The sequence below is a fragment of the Nuphar pumila genome, chromosome 6 (assembly GCF_984573655.1).
Source record: "Nuphar pumila chromosome 6, dmNupPumi1.hap1.1, whole genome shotgun sequence".
Taxonomy (NCBI): Eukaryota; Viridiplantae; Streptophyta; class Magnoliopsida; order Nymphaeales; family Nymphaeaceae; genus Nuphar; species Nuphar pumila.
In genome coordinates this window covers 37,468,442-37,486,106 of record NC_143254.1, presented here as the reverse complement: position 1 = coordinate 37,486,106, position 17,665 = coordinate 37,468,442, and the positions used below count along the sequence as shown (strand labels likewise).

General features: G+C 35.5%; 1 protein-coding gene across 1 annotated transcript in view; it reads right to left on the bottom strand.

Annotated features, from left to right (window-relative positions):
• The window catches only part of LOC149834658 (myosin-1-like), a 54,481-nt gene extending 38,727 nt beyond the window's left edge, over positions 1-15,754 (bottom strand). The window contains exons 1-8 of the mRNA XM_090011519.1: positions 14,580-15,754; positions 12,196-12,297; positions 11,939-12,082; positions 11,719-11,869; positions 11,545-11,572; positions 8,370-8,535; positions 8,177-8,240; positions 7,854-7,958 (exon numbers count right to left, since the gene is read on the bottom strand). Coding sequence (XP_089867645.1) covers positions 7,854-7,958; positions 8,177-8,240; positions 8,370-8,535; positions 11,545-11,572; positions 11,719-11,869; positions 11,939-12,082; positions 12,196-12,297; positions 14,580-15,167 — 1,348 coding nt within the window. The 5' untranslated portion in view covers positions 15,168-15,754. The remainder of the gene's footprint in view (positions 1-7,853; positions 7,959-8,176; positions 8,241-8,369; positions 8,536-11,544; positions 11,573-11,718; positions 11,870-11,938; positions 12,083-12,195; positions 12,298-14,579) is intronic.
• Between the last annotated feature and the right edge of the window lie 1,911 nt (positions 15,755-17,665).

The window sequence follows — 17,665 nt, the reverse complement described above, 5'->3', positions numbered from 1 at the left end:
GATTAGGGAGGAAATCCCAATGACCGAGTCTCAACTACGGGATTTTGTGTTTTCTTAGGTGACTCTATGATTTCTTGGAGATACAAGAAGCAGCACAAAGTATCCTTGTCCCCAACGGAAGCGGAATATCGTGCTATGACAACTACAACCATGGAACTTGTATGGCTAAGATGTCTCCCCAGTGATATGGGCATTGTCATCTCTACTCCTTCGAAGATGTCTTGTGACAACAAAAGTGTAATTTATATTGCAAGCAATCACACCTTCCATGAGCGTAATAAGCATATTGAGATGGACTGTCATTACGTACGTGATGAATACTTGAGAGGAACCATAGCACTACCTTACGCCACATCTGAGTACCAGTTGGCGGACTTCTTCACTAAAGCCCTTGTTGCTCCTCGTTTTTTGTTTCTCCTTAACAAGCTTTCGGTTATATCCCCGTAAAGCTTGAGGGAGGGTGTTAAAATATATGTAATTCATATATATGTATATGTTTATATACATATATATATATGTATTATATAAAATACTCGATAGGGGTATTTTAGTCATTTCACAAGTACCCGATAGGGGTACTTGTTTTTTTTCTTTATTTTTTGTAAAAAAAAAAATTCTTTTTCTTTTTACTTTTTTTTTATATTTTTGCCCACCTAAAAGAGGCCCCACCATGGAGTCGATGGGGCCCCCAACGGTCACATTTGTGACCGTTGGGGGCTCCCAACGACTCCATGGGAGCCCCTAGGTGGCTCTTCTTTTAAGGCCATAAGGCCACTCCTCCTCTCCTTCTTTTGTGTATAAATAGGGGTGAACCCCTCTTGTATTCTCCACTCTTGAGAGCTCTCTCTCTTTTCAAAAAGAGACATTTATATTTTTATGTTGTGTTGTCTCTTGTGGTTTTGGGTGTTAGCCCTTTTGTTTGTTCATTAGTGGATGTTGTAAGTGCTTAATGCACTCTTTGTTTTTCCGCATATTTCATTACACATTGGAGGGGCTCCAACGACTATGTTGGAGGCCCCTCCAAGGCCTCCTTTGGTTCCTTATAAATAGGGGTATTTCCCATTGTTGTATGCAAGCTTGTGAGCTCAAGCACTTTTTCCTTTTTCAATATATTTCATTTTCATGCCCTTGTGCATGATTATTTTTCTTACGCCTTTGTGTGTACTTGTTCAAGTGTTATTTGAGTGCCTTTGTGCACATCTCTTGTGAGGTATTTGTGCTTGTATGGGTATTGTCTCTTCGTAGACATTTTCACATTGTATCAGAGCTTGGTTAAAGATTGAAGATCGTGTGATTCTTTGTTTTTTGGGTGCCTTAAAAAATGTGCCTTTGGCTTCTTGGAGATTGGAGTGGGGGCTTCTCTTTCTTCTTTATTTTAGAAGGGTATTACGACAAATAAGACTTAAAAATCTTATTGCGGTACGTATTTTTTCTTCCATCTTTCCTCTCTAATGGGTGAAAAAGAGTCTCATTTCTCTCTTAGATTTAAACTAAATGACTCCAACTATCACGTTTGGGCCGGAAACATAGAGGCTCGCATAAAGGGGAAAGGTCTTTGGGGTTATGTACAAGGCACAATCCTGAAACCGGAACCAAAAATCACCTTGATAGAGAAAGGTGAAATTAAGATTCTTGAATGGGAGGAAAGAACCAAAGCCTTCGAGGAATATTCGAAAAAGCATGATGAATGAGAAATGAAGAATTTCAAAATATTGTCTTGGATTTTTTCTTCCATTGAGACCAAAATCAACTCAAATATTATCAAATTCAAAAAAGTTTCTCAAGTATGGGAGTATCTTGAGAAAATGTATACTTCTAGGGATTTGTCCCATAAATATTACCTTCAAAAGAAGGCTCTAACTCTTCTTCAAGGCGAAATGACCATTAGAAAATATTTTTCCGAACTTTCTTTCATTTGGGATGAGTTTTCTATGCTCGAACCAAAATGGAGTGGAGATGCAATTGAACTTCGTCACAAACAATTAGAAGAAGATCGGTTCTTCAATTTTTTGAATGGGCTAAAGCCCGAATTTGAGCAAATAAGGTCTTCTCTTTTGTCATCTTTCACTCTCTCTTCTCTTGAGGATGTTCTCACAAAATTAAGTGGGAAAGAAACTCGTATGGGTCTAAGTAAGCAAGGGTCTAATGTGCTTGCGGTTCCATCCAATTCAGAAGACAATGATGGGGTCAATGCGGTGTCTAGGCTCGAAAACAATTTAAGATTCTATCATCCCTCTCATTTTAAAAATCAAAATCAAAGAGGAAATGGTAGACAAGGTGAAAAAAGGATGGGACTTCTCTTTCCGAATATTCAAAAAATTGTTCTCCATCTTTTGTTTCTACTGCGAATGGGACTTCTCTTGAAATTAAAGGTGTTGGGAATTTTGAAACTCAAAATTTTTTCATCCCCAAAATTAGATTTATACCAAAATTAAACTTGAACCTTCTCTCTGTTTCTCAACTCTCAGACCATGGATATGATATTAAATTTTTCTATGATAAATGTTTAATACAGGATCGCCGGTTCGAGAAATTGAATGGGGAAGGCTCTAGAAAGGGAGACTTATGTTATATGGACTCTCTTCAAGTTCCTAAAAATTCTTTTTGTAATGTTGCCCAACATAAAGATATAAATGTTTGACAGAAAAGACTTGGTCATCCCATTATCAACAAGTTATCTTATTTGTATTTTGCTAAAAAACTTTGTAAAGATATTTCTCTTGTAATGATTGCATTCTTGAAAAAATGAGAAGTATGTCTTTTGAACAAAGATCCATGTTTACTTCTAAACCTTTCGAAATTGTTCATTCAGATGGCACATGTTGTTTCAAATAGAGGATTTGCTTATTATGTGATTTTTTTAGATGATTTTTCTAGATACTCTTGAATATATTTTCTTAGACATAAGCAGAAAGTTTTTTCATGCTTTAAATCATATCATGCGATGATTAAAAATCAGTTTAATAGCGACTTAAAGATATTTAGAACTGATTCTGGAGAAGAGTATCTCTCAAATGAATTCAAGAAGTATCTTGAAGATAGTGGTATTGTTCATCAAAGGTCATGTCCTAAAACCTCTCAAGAGAATGGGTTGGCCGAAAGAAAACATAGGCATATCATTGAAACCACTCGAACTCTTCTTATAGCTCAAAATATTCCAAAAAAATTTGGGCCGAAGGAGCTCTTGTATCTGTCTATCTTATCAATCGTTTACCATCTAGAAATTTGGGTAAAATCTCTCCTTTTGAAACAGTACATAAAAGGGAACTTGATTATAACATATTGTGAATTTTTGGTTGCAAATGCTTTGTTTTTACAGATAAAAATGACAAACTTTCACCTAAAGCTACTCCTTGTGTCTTTCTTGGATATTCCGAGACTCAAAAAGGCTTTTGCTGTTACGATTTTAAAAATGATAAGTCATATGTTTTAAGAAATGTGACATTTTTGGAAAATGGGAGTGGTTTTGAAAAAAAATGACTCTCACCACGAAAATGTTGACTATTCTTTCTTATTTGACCTATTATCTAATAATGATGATATGTCTAGTGATGATGAAACATCATCAAACCATGATAATGAAGTAGACATTAACGATTTCAACTCACCCAGTGCTCAAGAAGACAGAACAACAAATGACCCAATAACATATTCTCATAGAGATAGAAATACTTTTAAAAGTGCAATTGAGCAATATAGTGATTCTATTCTCACACATGATCTCAGACGATCTGAAAGAAATAGGAAGCCTCCAACAAGATTTGTCTTTTTTGACTCTTTTTCACCAGGGTATAGAGTTTGTCTTAGTGTCATTCACTCTTATTTTGAACCAAGAAATTTTGAAGAAGCCAAAAAATGTGTCGAATGGCAAGAAGCTATGGAAAATGAACTCAAAGCTCTTAGGAAAGCTAACACATGGGAATTTTAAACTCTACCTTTTGGAAAGAAAACTATAAGTTGTCGTTGGGTGTTTAAAGTTAAGACTAAGAGCGATGGATCTCTGGAGAGGTATAAAGCTCGCTTAGTCGTGAAAGGTATGGTCAAGAATATGGGATTAACTATGAAGAGACATTTGCACCCGTAGCACGAATGGTTACAGTCAGATGTCTCATCATTATTGCGTCTATTAAAAAATGAAACATTTTTCAAATGGATGTTAAAAATATTTTTTTAAATGGTGATCTTAATAAAGAAGTTTATATGGATGCCCCACCAGGTATGAAAGTTCCTAAAGATAAAGTTCTTCGTATTCTGAAAGCTCTCTATAGCTTGAAATAGGCACCCAAAGCCTGGTACGACAGATTTAATAATGTTATGTTAGAAAATGGATTCTCTTCCTGTTATACAGATAGTGCAGTATTTATCAGAAAATCCAATGCAGGTATTGTGATATTATTATTATATATTGATAATATATTAATAACAGGTGATGATGTCAAAGGAGTCAAAGATATCAAATTCGTCTTGACTCCGAAATTTGAAATGTCAGACTTAGGGTTTCTGACATATTTCTTGGGAATTGAGGTTGCTTACTCCCAACGTGGTTATTTTTTATCTCAAACTAAACTTGCTTGTGAGATTATTGACAGGTCAGGAATCTCAGATGACAAAATTTGTGAAACTCCTGAAATAGTGGGCTCAAAAATGAAGATCGATGATGAGATTCCTCTGACCGATCCTACTCCTTACAGACAATTGGTAGGCTCGCTGATGTATCTTAGCATCACACAGCCTGATTTGTCACATGCGGTCCATATTGCCTGTCAATTTCAACATGCTCCTACAACGATTCACATGAGTGTCGTTCTTCACATCGTCAGATACTTAAAGGGAACTGCAAATAAAGGAGTATTTTTGTCTTCATCTTCTGAATTAAAGTTAATTACCTATACTGATTCTGATTGGAGAGGTGACCCCAATAACCGTCACTCCACCACTGGTTTATGTGTTTTCTTAGGTGAATCGTTGGTCTATTGGAGGTGCAAGAAGCAACAAAAGGTCTCTTTGTCCTCCACCGAAGCTAAGTATAGAGCCATGACATCTACAACCATGGAAATAGTATGGATTCGGCATCTACTAGAAAATATGAGAGTTCATATTCAAGAACCAACAAAGCTATGCTAGGACAATAAGAGTGTGATATACATTGCCAAGAATCATACCTTTCATGAGCGCACAAAGCACATAGAGATGGCCTGCCATTATGTTCGAGAAGAATATTTGAAGAAGGTTATCGATCTTCCACATGTGACATCTGAATATCAACCAGCAGACTTCTTCACCAAGGCACTTTGCTCCCCCAGATTTAATTTTCTTTTGGGCAAACTTGCGGTCATCACACCGTAAGTTTGAGGGGGGTGTTAAATTGTAATCTCATATTTGTATAAATATATATATTTATAGAGAGAGAGATACATTTACATATATACCATGTATATATGCAAATATATATATATATATATATATATTAATTCTTGTAAAACCTGATAAGGGTATTTTCATCTTTTTTGTTTTGCGCATATTCCAATAGGAATATGTTGTACTTTTATTCTTTTATTTCTTTTTCTTTATTTTCTTTTTCTTTTTATTCCTTTTTTTTCTTTTTGGTCAAACCTTGGGGGGGCAATATAGTCGTTGGGCGTCACATTTGTGACAGTTGGAGGGGCTCCAACGACTATGTTGGAGGCCCCTCCAAGGCCTCCTTTGGTTCCTTATAAATAGGGGTATTTCCCCTTGTTGTATGCAAGCTTGTGAGCTCAAACTCTTTTTCCTTTTTCAATATATTTCATTTTCATGTCCTTGTGCATGATTATTTTTCTTACGCATTTGTGCGTACTTGTTCAAGTGTTATTTGAGTGCCTTTGTGCACATCTCTTCTGAGATATTTGTGCTTGTATGGGTATTGTCTCTTTGTAGACATTTTCACAAGATATGCATGTAATATTATCCATATTAGTTTATGTTTAATGATGTCTTGTGCATCTCATAGAGATATAAATGCTTAGTTGTATTTTGTGTAATTCATCACTTTTTCATATGGTAGAATTTTGTTAATTTTTTTGCTAATTTTTTTTAGTTTTTATTTTTTTGAATATTTAAAAAAAATTATGATTTTTTACGATACGTATCTAACTTTAGGCCTGACCGAAACGGGTAACGATACGCTACTTACAACCTTGGGACTAACCCTTATTTTTAAAAAACTTGAGTAAGGTTTTTCTAACTTGCTTTGTTATATCTCACATAGTTTCTCAACAAAAACCAAAAATAAAAGGGAAAGTTTCATTTAGGGGCCAAGATTTTGCCCTTAATTCCAAATATGGGCCTCAAATTTTGAAGTGGATGTTGAAGGAGGAGAAGAAGAAAATAATGATGATGATGATTGAGGTTATATTTTCAAAAAACTTGGTTATTTAACACTTAAGTGTTTATAAACTTATTTTATTTTTTTAATGTAATATAAAAGTACGAGTCTTGTGGCATGTTCTTAATTGCAGGATATTTAATATTTTGCATTGTTCTTGTGAGATATGCATGCAATATTATCTATATTAGTTTATGTTTGATGATGTCTTATGCAGCTCATAGATATATAAATGCTTAGTTGTATTTTGTGTAATTCATCACTAACTTGCTTTGTTATATCTCACATAGTGTCTCAAAAAAAAAACAAAAAATAAAAGGGAAAATTTCATTTAGGGGCCAAGATTTTGCCCTTAATTCCAAATATGGCCTCAAATTTCTGAAATTTCAAATATGGGCCTCTATTTTCCTAAAAACTGTCAAATTAGGGCCTGCATTTATTTTTGTCCTTTTACTCAGGTAAAATCACAAGCCAAATCAACAATGACCTTTATCATTAAGAGTTCAAATTGGTTAAATTTTCTTTTCTATGTGGATGAATGAGTACTTTTCATTTCTCAAGGGACACAACACAAGAAACCGAAAAAAATCATGTTTTCCAAGATGATAGATATTGACCTGAGGTCCCTATTTGACTGTTTTCAGGAAAACATTGGCCCACAATTAGAATTTCAAAAACCTGAGGCCTGTATTTGGAATTATTGCAAAACGTTGGCCCCTAAATGGAATTTTCCCAAAATAAAAATATGATAGAATATAACAGAACTTTCACATGCAGAATTTTAGGGCTGGTAAGTGAGCCGAATGAACCAAACACAGCTTGTTTGGGCTTTGGCTAGTTTACGTGGACCCAGCTTAGGCTCAGCCTTGGGTCTTAGGTTAGCCAAGCCCAAGTCAGGCAACTGAGTTTGAGCTAACTCATGTAAAAAAAAAAATTGCCACTTTTTCAAAGGCATGCCAGCACTATGATTTATACACCAAACCTCTTGAATACAAGCCATCACATCTGACCACCCTTCCAAAACCACTTTTTATGACTTATAAACGAGCCGAGCCAAGATGAACACCTGTTTTTTGTGCTCGACATGTATATGTCAAACAAGCAGTTCAAGGCTCAGCACTCCATCTAAGCCGATCGTGAAGGATTCCTGGATGAGCCAAACCGAGACAAACCATGAGCTACTCGGTTCATTTCCCATCCCCACAAAATTTCCATTTTTCAGGAAGCCAAATCATCTGTTTCAGTCAACTAAGGGTACATTTTTCTTCAAAGTTCAAACTAAAGTCTTCAAACACATTAAGTTCATGAATTAGTTACTTTTATTCCACAGAACATACATGATATATTTCTTTCATGAATATATTCTTCAGCATGAATGCTCGAAAACACAAAAAGGCATCCTTCTTCAAATGTCTGTTTCATTCTAATGATCGTACCATGCTTCAAAGAAACAGTTAAACACAGGAAAGTTGCAAACCATGAGAATAACCTTTAAGGGAGACAGGAGATCCAGCACAAAGTTGATAAAAGATGTGATATGACCGCTCTCCCATTGCTCGTTGGACTACTCTAGACTGGAAAAGATAATTTGTTACTAAAATTCATGAGAGAAAAATTTCAATGACAAAAGAGATGCATAAAAAGGTTACCTTTTCCAGCAAAACTTCAAACATGTGCAAGTATGAGTTTGAGATCACCAAGAAAAGAAAAGAAAATGTCAGATATAAACAGTAGAATTTTAAGAAATTGATCACTTATCTATGAAAATGGGCTTTTGCATTTGACAAACTAATGAGTTCAAAGCATGCTTACAAGTCTGAATCTTGGCACCGCAGATTTTTCCAGTTGAACTAAAATGAATTTCAATGAGTTTTCCCTATGAGTGATAGAACAAAAAACAAATAAACAGAAGTCAGACCATATTTTTATTATTCATAAAAATTATGAAATGAAATTGACAATTTTCTTCTTCAGGAGCCTAAAAACTAGAGCAAAGTGTACTCACAAATCGGCTAGAGTTGTCATTTCTTGAAGTTTTGGCATTACCAAAGGCTTCTAATATAGGGTTTGTCTCCATAACTTCATACTCTACCCCACTTCCACCTCCAAGTGCAGCCAAGTATTTCATTGCGATCTTTGCAGTTTCTGTTTTCCCAGCTCCACTTTCACCACTGTCAAGCATGCCAGTAAGCAAATTTTTTGCAAGAAAGAAAGATAAAAGGCAGAGAGAAAAACCCAAAGTAATGAACAAACACTATTCATACCTATATGAATACATGAATGCAGATGTTCTCAGATACACGGATGAATATACGCTATGTACTTATATACTATAGATACCATAACCTTGAGTAGACATTTATAAATAGACAATTCTTTGCCCCTAGAAATTTTGGAAAACCATGAACTGTCACCACAGTAGTTAGGTATGTGTGTCTATGTGTGAGAATGTGTGTATGTTTGTGCAGGTAAAGGAGGGAGAGAAGGGTGGGAAGGCAGGAGAGGGAGAGAGCTCTGGACAAAGTTTAAGTCAGGAATCCAAGACAAAGATAATGTTTGAAAAAGAAGTGGTTAGACATGCATACATACATGACACTTACTGGAAAATATTCACTGGAGTGACAAAAAATGATTTTTTACTCACACATGTACACACCTATGTCACAGGGACACTCCATTTTGCCCACCACACACATGTCGACATGGTGTGCCCATGTCGACATGCGGCAACACCTGGACAGGCCATTTTACCTTCCGTACATACAAGTTTGTATTCAATTTATAATTTATAATTATATTTTCAGTTTATAACTTTATATTTTCAGTATATAATATATATTTTAGATATAGCATATATGTTTAGATTATATTCAGTTTATTTTGAATTTATTTTGTATTTATGTGATATTTAATATATATATATATAGCTGTGTCCCCGTACTCACATTTTTTGAAATTGCCGTGTCGTACCCTCCGTACCCTTACCCGGACCAGCACCCATACCCATACCCATACCCATACCCATACCCATACCCGTACCCATGTGACATAGGCACACACGCTTCACTCACACATGCACACACACACGCATAACAGAAAAAGAAGTTTACTGTTAAGTTCAGATTAATTTTAGAAAGAACTGAAAGAAACCAATATCAACCACAACTAGGTCTAGAGGCCCTAATAGCATAACTAAATAAATGATAAGAATAAACTTTGGTTTCTTTCAAGAAATGCAATGTACATATTGTCACCAATGTGCCCCTATACAAATCATATCCCCTTAGCATAAGAAAAGTGCTTATGGAATTGCACTTGTTATAAAAATACATGATGACTCTGCATCTAATCGAACATGGTTTAATGTATTCAAATTTCAAAACCATAACTGATAACCTGTAATACAAGTACGTAAACGATATGAGAACTTCATTATGATGGACATACCGATAAATAAGGAACCCTACTTAACAAGCATGGTCCTATGGATAATGAGTTAAGCAGACAAAGTAGGAGTTAAGTGAGCCAACAATATCAAATATAAGGAAGAGCCAATCTATTCCAATGCCCAAATAGACTCTTACAAAAAAATGAAGTTCTAAAGAGACAGAATCTTGCCAGACCATATTAGGAGAGAAATGGAGAAAAATACAAAAAAAAATAGAAAATTCTACAAGCTAAAAGCTGGAAAATAAATTTTAAAGCAAAGAATAACTTGGTATAATAAGAAATCAAGACAAGCTTAGAAAGATTTTAATTTCGTAAAATTTTTCATTCACTATTGAAAAAGTGGTACCTTGAAGCTTTTGATAGTAATGACAATATATTCCAATAAACATTATATGATTAACTGGTAGTTGGGATAAGGCTTCATGATGACGACATTCATGATTATGTGATCAACTGCTATAGTCAGAAATTCAAAAAATCAACAGAAATTTGTGATGATTATATGATTAACTGCTATAGTAAGAAACTTCAAAATTTAGATACTAGGAAGTATGAACCTTTTTCTCATTTTTCCTTATGGGCAAAAACATAGTCATAGATATCGGCGATATTTTCAAAATATCATGATATTATCTCTGTAAATTTAGCAATTGATAATAAAGGTAAAATATTGTGATATTTTGAAAATATTACCAATTTCATAATATCATGAGAATATCACAATATTCTCATGATATTATCAATTAGTTTTACTGTTTTTATTTATTTTTTGCATTTTAAATATGTTTTTCTTATTTCTTTTACATTTTATACTTATTTTATTATTATTTTTGTACTTTTTGTCTAAACATGATAATTTTTTATTTCTTTTTTATATTTTTTAAGCTCCGAGATTTTTTCGAGATTTATCACCAAACCTACAATATCGCGATAAATAGCCTCGCCAAGATATAGCCGATAGCGATATTTGTGACTGTCAGGAATAGACCCCTGGTATACTTCAAACCCAAGAACAGAGCTGAAATTTTCAAAGCAGGTGAGAGTTCAGAAAGAAACAAATTCAAATAGAGCCACCTTATCCGATAGAAGTGGCATGTGAAAACTTGATGTCAACAGTAGATATATACTTGAAAAAGGAATGAAGACACATTCCTTGATGAGAAAAAAAATTACTTATTTGGAGAGTATAAAAAACTAGAGTCTGCTTGTCATGAGAAATTGCCAAAGCCAAATCTAGAGAAAATCTAAAAAATACTGGTATTTGTGCATGAGCCACATGGCAGAATCTATATACATGTTTTGGAAGTTTAACCAAACAGCAAGAACAAGTTGCACGGTATCATCTCCATTAGGAAACTGTTTGAACTTTAACCCATAAACATAGGCTAAACTATTGATATTTTTGGCACAGGAAAAGAAGGCTACTATGACAATCTAAAGCTTGAACATGACATATTAAATCATTAATATCTGCTAAGCTTTTTATTAGATCATTAAACCTAGAAGTGTTCAATGTTTAGTCCTTCATGCCTATAACTAGAAAATTACATGTTGAAAGTTAGTTGAACATTAAGCTTGCATGACAGGTAGAGTAAGGAGTCTTTCTGATACGTCTTCTGCAACTAACCAAGGTTGTGTCTGATGCGATATATGTCTAGCACAAGCACTAAATTAAAAATGGATTGTCCATGTGACAGAGCTTCAAAAGAAAATGTTGGTATTTAACTTACCTTATAATGATTGACTGGTTCACTCCATCTGCAGAATGCCAAAATAAAAAAATAAAAAAAAAAATTGTTTTGACAATGAGAATGCATCCAGAACAGCAATAGAAATTGAACAAAATAGACCAACATTACATGCAAAATGCTGCAACTTCTTTCAATATGAATCAGCACTTTTACCTCGCATCATCTCATTGAAGGCATTATCTGATATCGCATATACATGAGGACTGTCCATAAGTTTCTGCCGATAAGCTGAAACATATTCACTTCCATAAAGTGGTATTTTCTTGAAGGGGTTGACTGCAACCAACACAGGCCCAGCTCTAGTCTGCAAAGCAAACAGGAAATAAAATCCATTGCCAGTTCAAATGTCAGGATATAATTTCTTTAAACTTACATATATCATGTCCTGAGAATATCTGTGCTGAAGGTTGTGAAGAACAGAAGGTTCATTCAGGTAGCTCAACTGTATGAGATCATTTGTGCCCTCCAAGATATCTGGATTTGCAGGCAACAGGTTTTCCTTTTTCACGTTTGCTGTCTAAAATTGAAATGATGGAAAACAAAGAGCAAAAGGGTGAATATTCTTAGCTTAAGCTATTCAGCCTAGGGAGATGTGGATTGGGGAAAAATAGTATGAGGGGACAATCTTACTCTGTCATCTAAAAACAGCACTATAGCATCTCCATCTGTTGTAGATTGTATTTTTCCTAGCTCCCACTGGCCATCTGCAAGACGGCACCAGACACACAAGTTCTGAAAGGAAAAGAAAAAGAATCAATACTGAGTAACTGAGGTATCAACAACAAAAACCATGACACTAAAAATCAAACCAATTCATAACAACTTCGGAGGAGAGATTTGTCAAAAGCTCAAAGAATCACCAGTTTTTCTGTATAAAGCATTTGTTTTGTTAGCATATATTCTTAAGGTTTTCAAGGGTCAGGTATTTTTGGAAAATATAAGCAAGGAATAAGCCTTTAGGCACATCAAGGCAAGGTTGTCAGACTAAGAAGCGGAAGTGGGAAATGATACGGGAAACGGAAGCAAGAAGCGATGTATTTAAAAATGTATAGGAAGCAGGAAGCGAGGAATAAAAAAAGCAATATAAGAATTGAATGAGAATCAAAATGGAACACAAATAAAAACTAAAATAAATGTGACTATTCTTAAATTTCATGATTTTTAGTATAAGAATTAAAATTTTAACAAAATCTAAAAATGATGTCTGCCAATTTAGAGAAAGCACATGAAAGTGAGTGAGAAGCATGAGAGGAAACACATAAAAAACATGAAAAGTAGAGTGAGAATATATAAAAAGAATAGATGAAGTGTGTGGAAAGCATAGGAGAAGCGTGGGAGAATCGAGATTCTCATCAAGTTTCAGAAGCAAGGAGTATCGTGCTTCCGAAGCGAGTTTCCGGGAAGCGGGCTTCTCACCTATCTAAGAAGCTTCCGGAAACTATACATCAAGGCATAAGCCTCAAAATCATTTTGAGGCATGAAGTTTAAAAATATTCATAATTTTTAAAATATTAAAGATTGTTTTCCCATAAAATACAGTTAAATAAAAAATAGTTGTGAATAGCCACACAACCAATATCGGATTCTCATTCCTTAATGTTTTGAAAAATCAAATACTAGTACAAAACTGAATTGTTTCCATTTATTCAGTCTGAGAAGGATTTCTACATCGAACTCTAACTCGTGATTACTGATTTTTCATAAAATTTATAAAGCCAATCCTACAAGAACATGGTTAATAGTATAAAATCGTGGAGCAAACACTTTGTTATGTATCGTTTTTACATCTTTTGCATCTACTTATTTTTTATCTTATTTTGAATTTTTTTATTTTTATTATATATGTCATTGAACTAAATGGCTACAGTTTTATATAATCATGGTGGAAATGCTAAGAAATTTTATTCTTTGCAATAGTACTTGGCATGAAATTGATAATTATTAGGTTTATGCTTTGCTTATTTGCTTCACTCTAACCGATTTTCTTATAGAATGGGAGTTGAGAACGTTTTCAAGAGTTGTCCACTCAAATAGATATCTATTTTCATTATTTACAGTTTAATATGCAAAGTTCTTTTTTGTCCCTCCCATATTTGTGCTTAAAATGAGATTTTTCATTTTTTCAAAGAGCTTTATTTTCAAGTGAAAGGAAAATTTATGAAAGTAACTAGATTATATGATGACATGTAATGAGAAACTCATTTTTAAGAGGCTTAAGCCTTTCCATAGAAGTGTAGGCCACATGTAGAGGCTCAAGCCTCTTTTAAGTAAGAGGGCATAGACCTCACTAAAGATTCTTATGCCTTTGAGGCAGGCAAATTCGTGAGGCATTAAAGGTGTAAGCCTCTAAAGCCTCAACTATAGCCTCTTAAAACCATTTACCAAAATGTACTCGCAAATAGCAGGCATGGGTTTATGACGATCACATATAATGTGCAATGCTTCATAAGGATAAAAACTGCATCTTTTTTGCAAGGTATCCATCAAGATGCATTGAAGTTAAATGTGATTTGTCAACTTTGCAATAAAATTCCCCTTCTTTTCCATGACAAATGAGAACATGCCACCCTTCCATTATAAACACCACAAAAGCATCTTAATACGTTGCTGCTCAACAGACAGCTGATTACTAATTACATGAGTAATTTCTGTGATTCCCTTCTGTTGTTATTCAAATGACAGCCGATCGCTAATTACATGAGCAATTTCTTGTTTTCATTTTTCAAAAGGCAAACACAATGGTGCCATCATAAGTTGGAAAATCACTCTAATGGTAGGCTAACCGTGTCATTCGGCATCTAAGCAACCACATAATCAACAGAATGTTCTTAGTACATATTAGTTAAAGCTACCGAAAGATGAACTAAGCTGTGAATAATCTAACTTTTCCAACTTCATGGCAGCAAATCATTGAATCAAACCACAACTTTTATAGAACAAGTAGGCACAAGCAAATTGCACGTATATGATTTATAGAATGTAGAAGCCAGAAGGAAAAGCAAGAAAAAACATACCTTCTTCAGAACATAACCACCATCGGCATCCCACTCAGATTCATTCACAGGCAACGGTGATACTGAATCTTCTCCCGCATCAAAACCACGAGAGCTATCATCCAATCCCTCTGCACCGTCCTCCCTCACAACAGGCTTGATATAGGGAGATTCAATCCCGGGCTGTTCCGGTAAGCTAACATTCGACCCTTTCCTGCTATGTCGACCACCCAACTTTTTCTCATTATCGACGGCACGAATGTTCAACTCGCCAATCCAATCGGGTTTCTTCAAGCCGGGGCGCGTTTTCCCACCATTTGAGCTCTTCGATTTTGAATCGTCGTTGCCACTGGAGGTCTCCGTTTTCCCACGATTCGAGCGCTTTGATTTCGAAACACCACCGCAGGAACGCTCTTTCGAATTAGGAATCTTACAATTAATTGGCAACGATCTTCTGGCCTGAACTAAAGAGGGCAACCTTCCCTTCGAAGTCGGCCGAACCGGCAATGCTGGAGGGACATCCTTCGGTCGCTCGTCCCGGCGCCTTATGGAGTCCAGCATTTCCTCCAACGAGCTCCGGTGAGCCGACGGAGCCATCGTGGACAGCATTCTCTTGCTCAGAAACGGAAACCACAAACACTCCTCTCAGAAATTTCTCGAATAGACAGCCAATCCAATCGGCGACATTGCATCAAAGCCTCAACTTCTCACCTGCCCATCAAAGAAACCACCGAAAAAACCCTAATTCCTACAGGAAATCGCCCAAAACCCGAACACCCACAAGATTTATCCGCTCCCTGAATCGAAATTTCCAATCAGAGATCATCAAAATCGCCCAAAAACGCCCACCAAATGAAAAGCAACGATATTTTCCGAACGAATTCCGAAAACACACCAGAACGATCACCATGAAAACGACGAAGAAATCGCCCACTTTGCATAACCAACAAAACCCATTCGCTCAACGCATAGGAAACGAAGGAAGGAATCGAGAAGCGACCACCAACAACGCGAATAACGAAGATGGCAGGGGAGAGACCGCACAAAAAGGAGAGAACACGGATTTCTTCGCAGGATTTAACGAACGATAAAGGCGGGAGGAAATGCGAAGGCGTCGTTTTCATGAGAAACGTATCAGAGAGGAAACCAAACAAAAAAAGATATTTCAAATCCAGAAAGGAAATAACGGACGCCTTCCGTTCAACAAAATCGCATCAGATACACCAGGATTTATCCAGAACTTTGAAGTTCCTCACCGGCACCATAATTTCTCGTTTTCAGTAAAAGAAAAATGGAAAAAGGAAAAAGAAAAAGAAAAGGACGTTACTAAAATGTAGAAAATGACAATTAGGCGAATTCGGCTTTAGATCAGAGCGTTTTCAGACCAAATGATAGTTGGCCCAAAAACTCAAAAAGCTTAGCTTGGAGAAATTTGTTTCAAAAATGCCCCTACTCTTGGAGAATATTGCAGTCTTGCCTTTATGTCATTCTTTTGCTTGTTGGTTGGACAAACTACAAAGTTCCTTTTTTTTAATTTTCAGTAATTAAAAGCACGGAAAATATTTTAAAGTTTTTTTTTCCTTTATGGTAGCAATGCTCTTTGAAAAGTGCTTTAAAAAAAAAAAGGTTCACATGAGATGGTCAATAAGGTTTTTATAGGGGTAATATGACAATATCAACAATACGTGACAAGAATACCATCAACTTTTGGATTGGCTTTGCTTCTTGCCAAGAGAGAAAACAGTTTATTTTTTGCGGATATTTTGGCTAGTTAGAAGCATAAATAATTCAGTTCAGGTGGAGGATACATGTTCAGAAGTTTTTGCAACTCAATTATGTATGATGGGGTCATTAAAATTTTGATCTTTTTGAATTATGTTTGTAACTCATTAGAGATTCGAGAAATAAACAGAAGATGCATACTAGCAAGATATCCAGCAACAACAAAAAAGGAACACGAAGGTCGATTGCATAAAATTGAGAAGTTGCCTCAAGCAATGCCTTTCATGTTTCAATAAAAATGAAAAAAAAAAAAGGACTGCTATCAAATTATGATTAAAGAACACCCGTTATTTACATTTGAGGGACATGGATTATATTTTTCAGGCTATTTTAAGAAGCCCAACTTTTTCATCACGTTGAGTGTGCATTCAAATCTTCAACAAATGTCATATGATTGAGCATCTTAGGATATTCCTTGCTAACCACAGAAATGAAAGAGTGAAAGGTTCTTCTAATACAAATATCCAAGTTATTGCTTGAATATTATTTTCCCTTTTAGCACTTGGTGCACTAAACCGTTTTGCTAATCCTCTTTTGTTTACTTAGTTTTACAAAACTAATGATGCAATTATTAGTGGGAGTTCAAGCAAAAGAATTTGAGTACCATCTTTTAATCTTCGTGTGGTAAATCATATTCGATCAGCTGAGTTCATGAACACAAAAGTTTTTACTAAAAGTATAACTAGTTCATGAACTTGACTCATGGACATAAAATATTTCTACTACCACTTAAAAGTCAGTTCGCGGACTTGCCACTTAAAATGCTCACCTCACATTATGATATGCACCCTCGAATTCACAAGATTAATTGGAGGCTTTTTTTCCGTTTGTTTGTTTTTTTTTTTTTTTTTTTTTTGGGGGGGGGGGGGGTAACAACTTAGTAAAAGAGAAGAAACCAGAGGGGTTGTTAAGGGATTTCCAGCTAGGCCGAACGGGCGCGTTAGCCCACCCGATCGCGACTTTTGACCAACAAGCCAAACGGTGTCTAACAATTTCCTTTGTGAATTGTGATAGCTACGAGGCCCCTATCTCTCGGGGGGCTACCTCTTCATCTCAGCCGTTGCTTCCGAACTAAACTACGGGATCCCCAAGACTCCATACCCGTATCCTAAATGAATCATATCCGTGTTATTAGACACGGTTAGTTCATACCCCAATCCGGGTTGAATCTATAACATGTATAGCTGCTGGTTCTTATCAGATCAGACATGTAACTGGATGGGTACATAATATTGGATCCAGGTCAGGCATGCATAAACTGAACCGTTTTGTATATATATAAAAAGGTACGAAACTATTGAGCTAAAAATCATAGGTTCGAGCTA